The following is a 12,149-nucleotide window of genomic DNA, read 5'->3' as shown; positions in this document are numbered from 1 at the left end:
GGAATATTTATACCAAATATGAAGCATAGGGAGCAACCAGGGATAGCATAAATATCAAATTCCGTACTTTTATGAGTTATATGGATAGATGATGGAATGAAAAAGCAAAAAAATCTGTGATAAGTGTCTCTTTTACGACTATAAGAATTTAAGATTTAGCTGTTCGACAACGATAAGAGTAGACAACTAAAGTTTCGAAAACATTCACGGGAAATTTCTTAGTAATTCCACGTCCATTATCTCATGATCGAAAAAAAAAAATTAAGATCAAACAATACGACAGAAAGAACACCGAGAGAAAAAACACTATTTAATTTCATTTATTTGTCTTTCATTTTCGAACGCAAGAAAAGAAAAAGTGAAACTCGTATTCGAAAGCCAAGTCAATGTCGTTTATTGTTGTATATAATTATTTTTTTTTCCCAATGTGCTTCTAAAACTTGAACTGCTTGAAACCATCTAATAATGATCAATAAAGTGACGTATACTTCCACCATTTTTGTTTTCCTCAATAATGGTTCATTCACATGCACCCATATTCTGTGCATTCATCCGCGTATATATATGTATCACAGACTTCAACTTACATTGTCCGCTGAACAAATGAAGATGCGATGTACGAAAATCGTACTACACCACTTGGTTTAATTCATCCCGATTATTATTATTTTTTCCACAAAATGTACGAGTTCATTCGACACTTGATGTAGCTCGTATACAACGCGAAACTTTGTTAATTATTAAGCAAATATAAACACCATAGACAGACCAACTATTATTTTCAATGGAATTTTTCAGTAATTGTCCGTCCATTGAACGTATCATATATCATGTAAATATAAAAATATACACAAATATAAAACACAAGTACACTCAGAATAAAAATGGAATAATGTACATATTATCATCATTAATTGGAATAATAAGAGAAATTATACATATATGTGTGCATAAGTTCATAATAGAAATATTTAACTATACAGGAAAATAATTCTTTGGAATTTAGTGTAATATATACTGGATTTTTGTTCTCTTCTCGATGGATCTTTTCATTTATAAATGAAATAAATCATTAGTTTTCATGTCATGAATATTATCCGTCAAGAATAAGAAATTGCAATTTAGTGATTCTTGTTATGATGAATGGGAATAACACAGAATTATCCTGTTGTGAATGAAATGTGGTTTTACCTCATTTTTTTAAATACTTTTGTGTGTGACGTGATTTAAATCTTATAATTATTCAGATTCAAAGCTTACAAATATTTCTCTTTTTTTGTGTGTCAAAGATGGCTCGCAATTCATCATGATTTGGCTTCTTGCCAGTTCTAATGGCAAATGACGGTATCATAAGTTTGTAAAGGTTTGTAGAGAAAGAAACATAAATTTTTCTACAGCTTTACGGGAATTTTCTTACTCTTGTACCCGTTTCCATCCAATTCCGCTTCCAATTTATCACGTAGTTAATTTTTCTTCCTGAAAGGAATTTATGGAAACTCTCGATGGAATTTTTCGAATGATTTCGGAATACTTTAATGTACTTTAAGTCACCCTTAGCCGATTTGAATGGGTATTTTTAATAGGTTCAAAAATATTTAAAGTCAGTTTTGGTCTTATTCATAATAAAATGATCATCTTCATTATGTAACATGGAATTTATATCTATCTTTGTTTTCTATTGATATAAAGGGTGTTCCATACACACATAAACTCGTAAATGCGTAAAAAATTCATAAAAATTGAAGGAATCGATGTATATGAATGCGGTTTGTAGAAAGTCATTTTCAATGAAATAGGAAAATATTCAAGTGAGAAATAGTCAAAATTTTTGCGGTAGAGAGCGCTGCACGAAAGGAAATCCCTGGGAGAAGAATTAACCAGTCTCATAATCTACAAGGTGTACGATTAACAGATCATTCCTGATTTTTTCTGTTACTGACATTTACATAAGGTTTTCATTGTAATGTTGACTTTGAGACATGGAATAAAGCACTAATAGTGAAGTCTTGTGTTTTTTTTTGTTAATCTCATCTACGAATCACAGGGCTTAATCACGATGGTTCGGAAACATAAGAGATTGAAGAAATGTTCAGGTCCTATCACTCCTGCCAAACTGCCGTACCATCTATCGACGAAAATTAGAGCCAAACCTTTCTCTGCACCGAAAATTTCAACAACTTTTTCGCAAACCGTATCCAATTCCTTCAATTTCTACGCAGTATTTACGAATTTATGAGCAACCCTGTATATTGAATTGGGTCAAAATTTCAGAGTCATTTCATTATGGCCATATTTTGAGGCATGTGGTGTGACCACATAAAATCACTAACGAGAAATTATTAGCAAGAAACTATCGATGATTCACCACTTTTCTCGCAAACAGCGTTAAAGTGGTATACATTATGGTAGATGTAATGCTTATAGACATATTGTGCAGAGCTGCAAAGAAGAAGAACGTACAGCTCCACCAAATACGATGATATTCGGCAAGACAATAAAGGTTGGGCAATAATGTGTGTGTGCGGCTGAAACAGTAAGGAAACATTCATTTTGCGAAAGGCAATTGTTATAGGAACCGAGAGACATCCAGAGCACTAGACTACAGAGTCAACGAATTATCTCAATCTTTCCTTGGAGCTCGTGTGCACTGAGCGGGACCGGCATGGACGGTCGGATACAATTCAATCCAGAGCTGACAATTGCCGACGATGCCACCAGATAGCGACTTATCCGAGGATGATTTCAGTTCCCGCTATCCATGCGAAGGTTTTTAACAGCTGGCTGATGCGAAGAATATGCATATATTTTTGAATGAGAGAAATTGAATCTTTCTTCAAAAATTTTTCTCTCTTGAACTAACTGAATAGAATACTCTGTTATGAGCTGCTCACTACTTCACCAAACACCAACTCTGGACATATTCCTATATTGCAATTTATTGCCATTAATGTGATGGATTGGAAATGAAGGTGCTGTCTATCGTTGGTCACCTCAAGGTCGTTAGGGAAAATGACTTTTCTATATCCTCCCTCGGGTTTGAACCTTTGGACCCTGACAGCATCTTACCACCACACTACTCGGGTGTTATGAGCCTCTCACTGTCACTTGTTCTTCTTTTATTTAGCAAAAAATTGAAATAGTATTCGCAACGAGTGATAAACTGAAAAATTGTAGAAAAAAAAAAATCCGCCCATTTGCCCGCGTAAAAGGAAAAGCAGTAAAACCTGACCTTGAAACCTGTTTTGCAATCCAATATTTACTAGACTGCTAGAGCCATCTATTAGAAACACTGCAAACTAAACAAAGTGAAAATCCGGGCAGATCGAGGGACTGCCGTAGAAATATAAGATGGTCGTTTGACGTACGGGGAAAATCAGGGAAGTCCCCTTTTGCAACATGTAAACTGTTAAGTGACTGACTCGAAATCGTGCAAAATCGGCGATTGATACATAATCGTCGGTTATTATACATGATTACCACCCGTCTCGGTAAGTTTGATAAATTTATCAGACCACTATCGCCTGCGATTATGCATAACACCTTAGGGTCGATTGTACAGCTTTTATCGGTGATTATATATGTTACCAAATCGTCGTTGGTAAATTTAGTAGATACAGTACTTGAAAACACTTATCACTTTGAACACTGAGTATGCATAATACACTAGTATAAATAGTGCATACGATAGGCATGAAAAAAAATTATCAAATGAAAATAGTATGTTTGATTAGTATTGTCGAATCCCGGTACAACGATCTCCAATTTGAATTGTAGGATTTGATGATTGAAATTATGATTTCATAACTAAACACTCGTTAAATCGAAGAGTTTCTCAAATTGGAGTTCGTTATATCGGGATACCATCGAAAAATTTAGGATTATCAAATAGGATTCCATTTCATCGGAGTACGATCGTAAAAAAATCTAAATGAGTGTTCGTTATATAGGAGCACAATCGTAAAGTTTGGTGAATATTTTTTTTGTTATATCGAGGTCCAATTTCAGAATTCGACAAAAAAAAGCAAACTATAGAAGTAATAATAAATCCCATCACGGCAATGAGACCGTTTTACCATATTTGCCGACACGCATTGACGATTATGTATAACAATCTTCAAATATCATGAAATTAATGGAGTTTGTCATGTTACCAATGGCACTTGTGGATCATGCATAATCGATAGTAAGTGATTAGTTTTTCAGTATTTAATAAAATTCACCAACGACGCTTGAGTATTAGACATAATCGCCATACAAAGTGATTATTTCGCAAACTTTGACAAACTCACCAAAATAGTCGATTGATTATGCACAAGCACCGAATTTATCACATTCAAGGTAACATATAGATTGGAAATATACACATTTCCATTTGCAAGCTTTACACACCATAGAATTACCGTTTTCTTGAAATCATTTGTTGTCGTCCAGAGACAATAGGACTCAAAATGTATGATTTCCATGCGTACGAGTATTCGGCAAGCTCAAAATATGACAGTACCGTACAATGGAATTATGCATTTATTTTTATTTTTTTATACACACAGTCCATACTAAACGAAAGAGGGATGATTTCAAAAAATGCAAAAATCATGATCCGTTGAAATATTTATATTCACAATGAATTATCGTAAATGTAATGCTGCCTCTTAATGAAATTTTGAGATAATTCATGTTATTGAAGGCAACTATTGCTTTGGAATGGTCCGACTCTCAATGTACATCGCACGAAATGTGATAAACCGATGATTAAGCATAATCGCCGGTTACTATACAAACAAAAAAAAATGTAATTCAAATAAGTGTAAAGGAATTAGAGACATTACATTAAATAAATAAATATATATATCTATATATTGGTCTGGTAATGTTGATTTTTCTCCACATATATCGACATATGCAAATAAATCTAACATTAGGATAGAATTTATCATTCCAGACTGATGTTTTATGGTCAGGTAATTTTTAAGCAATTCATTTATGAGTCATCATAGTTTCTTATAAGAGCTGGAGATTATGCATAATTACCAGTAAATGTGATACATTCGCAAAAAAACAATTTCGTTTCAGTGTATATGGATAATAACTACTGTTGCATCATCCCGTACTAACTCTGGTCATATCCCCATACAGCAATTCACTACTACTAAACCATACATGCACCTCGTCCATATTCCTCTGCGGAACCTCTAACGAATCGGTACATGCGGGAATGTGCGTGTGCATGTAGTGAAACCTGACGTGAAGTTTGTTTCTGTGTAATGCTTGTTATGTGTAGTGCTGCCGTCTGCCACGAGTTTTTCTAACTATCAGTGAAGTGTAATGATTGAATGATTTATCGTTGTAAGCCTGTTGCTCTCTGTGGCGAGACTTTTTAATGGGGAGATCGGCTCGCATTTGCGCCTCGAAGTTGGGAACCATAGGGAACCAACTTCAGCCGACCACCACTGCGGTGACGGCGGGGTTCTACAGCAATTTACTACCGATCGGAGGTGGGTCGGAAATGAAGACGCCGTCTATCGGTGGTCGCCACAGTTTCGGTAGGTTCAACGAACGTGATATCTATTCCTTCCCAGGATAGAACCAGAGGACCTGACACCAGCCTTGATGGTGGTAGACCAGCATCTTAAAACTGCTGCATAATAACTTTACCCTTTAACCGTATACGATCCATGCATTGCACAATAACTGGTTGATTATACATAATTTCCGAATTTATCATATTTATCGCAATAATCATTGCTATATGGTGAAAATAGGACTAAAATGTATGATTTCCATGCTCTCTGTATGCGAGTGTCCGGTAAGCTCAAACCATGATGATACAATGCAATTATTCATACCTTCTTATTTTTTTAACACAGTTCATACGAAACGAAAACGGAAATACTTAGAAATCTAAGATATGAAAAAGACAAGTCATCTGCCAATCATATAGGAACAAGAACAAAATAACATAAACCTCATTTTTACACTGTCGGTAAACGCTTTAACATAGCGATTGCTTTCAGAGACGGAGAAGTACTTGCTGCGTCTGCGCAGTATTAACTCAAACAACTCTCGAGTACATGCCACGGTGAATGTAATAAATCGATAGAGAGTAATGTGTAATAGCTGGTCAAATTATGCGTAATCGCCACGCATCTCAGTAAGTTTGGTAAATGTCACTTTTATCGGCGGGGTATTTTGCATAATACCAAAGTGTCGTTGGTAAATTTGATTGATGCTAAAAAATTATTCGTAATTATAATTGTATAAAGAAATGAAATATCGGGGCACAGTCGCATGAAAGCCGTTAACTAATAGGAGTTCGTTATATCGGGGTCGAACTGTAGAATTCGTCAAATAGGAGTTTGTATATTGTTATCTGATTATATACACATAAAAACTTGCAAAAGTTCGTTAAATCAAAAACATTTTTTTTGCATCAAAGTTCTTTGTATTGGGCTAGGATCACAATATTTGTTAGGTGAGAGTTCGTTATATCGGGGTAGATCTCAAAATTTGTAAATAGTAGTTCGTAATTAAAAGGTCGGATTTCAGAAATCGTGAAATAGGAGTAATTTCAGGGATACTCGGAAAAATTCGTTAAATAAGAGAGTTTATTGTAATCGGTTCAGAACCTTTCTCACACAAGTACGGCCATCTAAATAATAAATCTCATCACGGTAATGGGACCGATTCATCGTATTTACAAATACGAAACGACGAATATGCATAATATCCGGGAAACCGATAAATTTAGCACCATAAATCATATTTACCAATGACGTTTCGCTATAAATCATAATCACCAGTAAAAGCGATAAATATAGTGAAATCCATCAAACTTACCGAAAAGGTCGGTGATTATGCATAATCGCATGTACCGTAACATCGATATTGAAAAAAAAAATGTCATTGCTTCATAATAACAACAGGGCTCGAAATGAACGAATGATTTTCATGCACTATATGTATGAGTACGCGGCAAGCTCAAAACATATTGGTACAATGAAATTATGCATTTATATTTTGAAATGTGTTGTCCATACAAAACGAAAAAGTAATAATTGAAAAATTTTCGAAGTCAAGACAAGTCATCAGCCAATAAGAACATCAACAAAATAACAGGAATCTCTTCTTTTTTTTTTTTGCACAAGTTGGTAAACGTATTAACATAGCGATTGCTTTCAGAGACGGAGAAGTACTCACTGCGTCTGCGCAGTATTAACTCAAACAACACTCGAGTCTTCAAAGTATATATATATATATATATGTATGTGTATGTATGTCATTATGCAATATCAATTTCCGAACGATTTTTCTTTTTCCATTTGTTTGAGCAGAAGCTTTGAAATGAACTCTATACGGCGATCTCTCTGTTTGTTTGTTTTTTTATGTTTTAAATTCTGTTGTTCAATGTTGATGACACCTCAGGATGATGATGAAGCTCGTTGCGATGAGCGCTGCTAGTAATTGCACCGTTGCAGGTCCATTCAAATTTCCTGATGCATTGCTCCGATCTGAAACTAGAAAACAATTTCCACATTCAGCATTTTTTTTCAATTTTTTTAAAATTAACATTTCTATTCCAATCGCGTGACAATTTTGTTACCTTTAAATCACTGTTTGAGCACTGAGTTTTAAACGAAGCTGGATTATTTTAGTTATTACCATTTTATTGTTTTGAAAAGGTGTAATACTTTATAACTATGATTATCGGAAGTAAATTGTGTTGGTTTATATGACTACATGGTTATGACGGGTAATCATTTGTGATGATCAAGGAAACAGATATTGTCTGTATATTATGCTGAGGTGAACTCGGAAAGAAACGCAGTCTTGCCTCATGAGTGGATGACGTTATGAACTTTCCCCAAAAATAAAAAAAATTATAGTTGTTTTATAACGTTGGTAAACAACATTGTCAAATCTATGTTTATTGCCTGCATATGATATCTGAGTTTGTAGCTAACACATTGTATCATTGTCGGAAAATATCTTATCACATGCGTTTGAATTATCAGAAAAGAAACATACCTCATCGTATGTTTGGCTAATGTCAGCAAATATCACATCGCGTATGTGACTAAAGTCAGAACATATCACATCGCGTATGTGAGTGAAGTCAGCAAATACCGCATCGCATATGCGACCAAAATCACATCTGTAAATAAATTGCATCTGTCTGCAATGGCAGCAAATTTTCAAGCAATGACATGCGTTTTAAGTCAGAAAATATAACCTCACATCTGTTTTCGATGCCAGCAAATATCATATCCTATCTCTTTGGGATATCAAAAACACAACTTATCTATATGTGAAGTCACCTAATGTCTTATCACATATGCGACTAAAATCTGAAAATGCCGCATCATCTGTGTTGTTAGAAAATATCTTATCGCATTTTTTTGGTATGCCAGCAAATACTTATTGAGTCTGTTTTCGATGTTAGCCCATATTTTATCACATCTGTTTGTGATGTCAGCAAATACCCCATTGTATATGAGAAAAAAAGTAAAAAAAACAAAAAAAACATCACATTACACTTGTTTGCGATGCAAGCAAAAACCTTTTATCACATCTATTTGCGATGCCAGCACATACATCGTAGTATATGATTGAAGTCAGAAAAATATACGTCGCATGTATGACCAAAGTCAGAAAACATCACATCGCATTTGCTTGCGATGCCTGCAAATGCTTATCACATCTGTCTACGATGTCAATACAAACCTTTTCGCATCTGTGTTTGGGATATCAGAAACTGTTTCTCTATTTGGGATGTCAGCAAATACCTCACCGCTTGTGACTGAAGTCAGTAAATATCACATCCCATTCATCTGCAATGTGAGCAAACACTGATCTCGTCTGTTTTCGATGTCACCCTTATCCTACCTGCTTGTGATGTCAACAAATACCTTATCGCATATGTTTATGGTGGCAATAAATTCCTGGTGCAAGGATGACGTCACTCTCCGCTACCATACGAATTTTTTTAACAACTGGCTGTTCCTTAGATGAATTTTTTTTTATAAGCAGAGAAAATTAAACTGCCTTTGCTGGGAATCGAACCCACGTTCTTTCACTTCCCGGGGAACGCCCTAGACCACTAGACTACAAAGGCGACGAATTTCTCAATCTTTCCTTGTAGTTCGTGTACACTGAAAGGGACCGTACATGGACGGCCTGACATGACTCAGGTCAAGCTCACAACTACTGACACTGCCAAGGACTACCGACACCAAGGAAATATTGAGAGATTCGTTGCCTTTGTAGTCTAGTGGTCAGGGGCGTTCACCCGGAAAGTGAAAGGGCGTGGCTTCGATTCCCCGCAAAGACAGTTGAATTTTCTCTTTTTGCAAAAAAAACGTATTCGCAACAGTCAGTAGTTAAAAACTTTCGAATAAATTTCTTTCGGCGTATGAGACTGGAAGAATGAACCTGCCTGCCATCTACCTACCTGTGATGTCAACAAACATCTTTTTGCATCTGCTACATGGTGCGAGATAATATTTTTATTACATTGTTTTCAGTAAATCGTTTCACAAAATCTGTTCACGATATAGCCTGACTTTGTAAATAATTTCACGCAATTTCCTGCATAATTTGATAATTATTAAGATAACATTTTCGAAACATCTCTGCATCATCTTGACGATTGGTCATTTGCTTATGATGAAGATAAAAAAAAATAAACATCACCGAAACATAAACGTTCATATATTTATATGTATTTATGGACATGAAAAATAATTTTTTTCGTTTTTTTCATTTTTCATACATCATAGGTATTTGTACGGGATTATACATCATAGGATTTTAGCTTTGTATGCATAATTTGTTCGATATATATTTTCTCTCGACTGTTGTCAATGACTATTGTTCACAATAATTGAAGTATACATGTTAATTCCTGTGTGTGTGAGAGTGTGTGTGTGTGTGAAATCATGTAAAAGTTTGATATTCCACGTCTCTCTATTTCTTCAATGAAAGCAGTAAGGAGTCAGGTTTTGATCAAAAACATCCTGAAAATCATTCACGTGTTCTCTGATCCCAGTACCGTTCGTATAACTCCAGGGTCGTCGTTAAATCTCATGTGGCCGAAAGTCATTTCTACTGTGAAGAAAGATGACACGAGTGACCATGTGAAGAGAATTTCACAAATGTGACTCGACTGAATGAAAGTAATACATCGTTAGAGATATAGCGAAAAATTTTATATCAACACCTTATATTCCCGGAATTTCACGCTCGTATGATCTTCTGTGACTCTTCACTGAACAGAGATGTCTCAATTTTTCTTTGTTTACTTCCTTTCAACACGCAGGAATTGTCAAAGGGTAGAAAGTAATGATACTGACAATACTTTATTGGTACAATGAACATTATGTCGTTTCTACAGAGAGCTGCTGAAAATAGTTTCGTATCATTCAAGTATTCTTTTCAACTCTTCTAAATCGTTTTACATGGAACTTAGCTGTGGATATAGATATCGTATAATTGCGTTTAATATAACACATAATACATATTCTAATTGCATTTTTAATGGGGTTGCTGTATTTTGACATCCATATTTTTATGGGCATCTTTTTATCAGCCACCTCGTTGGGCATTTTGCCTGTTGTGGCGTTGTATTTGTATTTGTATTTGTATAATATATATATAAGCATGAGTGTTTATTTCAGAATTATAGCAAAATTTCATTACCTCGGCCAATGTTTTCGGCAACATGCAGTCCAGAACTTTTATGGTTTCCTCCAATGTTCCTCTCGTCACTTCTCGTGTGTATGATCTGAGATAAAGTGGCCGTACACTTGAGTTTCATTTCATCGTTGTAATCAAAATGTCCGGGAACTACCCTGAAGTTTAATCCGAGTGTCGAGCTTTCTCTTCCGTCAGAATAACGAACTTTCGGGTACCTGATGACATTCCTTTCGTTAACCTGGATTAAAGAAGAGAAACCGTATTCAATTATCATGCAAAAAAATCGATTAAAAATGCTGTAATATTATAAATTAGAGAGAAATGTAGAATAGCTACTCTATATATAGTGCTCAATATTTATTGTCTTGTTAACCTTGAATTTGAGGTAGCTGAGGACTCAACCCATGTGCGCTTGAAAGACCAAATTATGCGAATGCAGTCACGTAATCGGGTTTCATTTCTATGCAAATTCTGATTATAGCTATTTGCAACGCGTTCCCTTCAAAAAATGGAAGCGGTTCATAACTGTTTCCACTGATGAAATCAGAAACTTATATGTGATCCCAAAATTTAACTTCTACTTGAAGGGAGATAATGCATGAAAATTGGCAAGAAACCCCTTTTTATTCAATTTTTTAATACTACTACTACTTAACCGTATATGAACTTCACACACGTTGCTCTACGGTGGACTTTTTAACTAATTGCTGCATGCCAAAATGCGCGTCCACGTGTTGTGAAGCTTTTCACACACCACTAATATATTCAACTACACCTGCCTCAGAAGAGGTAGCCTAAACGAGAGAGAAGGTGGAGTAGCAGTCTTCATCAAAAATGATATACCATTTGAAGAAGTTGATACACTAGACTGTGTCTCCATTAAAAACTGGCAGTTACCATCTTTATTAACAGGCATCCAATATCTCTTTGTGCAATATGCAAGCCACCTAGAAATAGATTTGACCTGAACTTACTTAACTTTCTGATCAACGCCAACAGTGTCATTCTACTGGCTGGGGACTGGAATTGCAAAAGTCCTGCCTTCTTCAGTAACAGATAAAATTCCTGTGGTAAAATTCTGGAAAAATGGTGTAGAAACAAATGTCTACAAATACACTCCAACTCCACACCAACACACTACCCTGGAGGGCGGGGTACGCCGGATGTACTGGACTATGGTTTATCTAAAAACTTTCTTCATAATGTTGATTTAGAATCGTTCATCGGCCTCAACTCAACACATAATCCAATCATATTCACAATTGATCCAACAAGGCCTCAAGATGTTCTTCTCTGCCTTGCCACCGACTGGAATAAATTCAGGGATCTGCTAGATGTTGACGAAGTTCTCGAGATCCAGCATGCAAACAAGGAAGAATTTGAAACAGCAACGGGCATCTTTTCGGGCAGAGTTAAATCGGCCTTACACAATTCTACAAGAAAAATCGAATTCCCGGGAA

At 35.5% G+C, this 12,149-nt stretch overlaps 1 protein-coding gene across 1 annotated transcript in view; it reads right to left on the bottom strand.

The window, feature by feature from the left end:
- Positions 1–7,135: 7,135 nt before the first annotated feature.
- LOC149083973 (synaptogenesis protein syg-2-like) overlaps positions 7,136–12,149 on the bottom strand; it is a 158,873-nt gene continuing 153,859 nt past the window's right edge. Inside the window, exons 7-8 of the mRNA XM_089234341.1 lie at positions 10,693–10,927; positions 7,136–7,511 (exon numbers count right to left, since the gene is read on the bottom strand). Coding sequence (XP_089090467.1) covers positions 7,399–7,511; positions 10,693–10,927 — 348 coding nt within the window. The 3' untranslated portion in view covers positions 7,136–7,398. The remainder of the gene's footprint in view (positions 7,512–10,692; positions 10,928–12,149) is intronic.

Source organism: Pholcus phalangioides, unplaced genomic scaffold, assembly GCF_987345545.1.
Source record: "Pholcus phalangioides strain wild (caught in Gottingen) unplaced genomic scaffold, Ppha-v1.0 ptg000008l_1, whole genome shotgun sequence".
NCBI classification, from domain to species: domain Eukaryota; kingdom Metazoa; phylum Arthropoda; class Arachnida; order Araneae; family Pholcidae; genus Pholcus; species Pholcus phalangioides.
The sequence above is the reverse complement of the archived record's forward strand: the minus strand, read 5'-3'. Positions and strand labels throughout refer to the sequence as shown.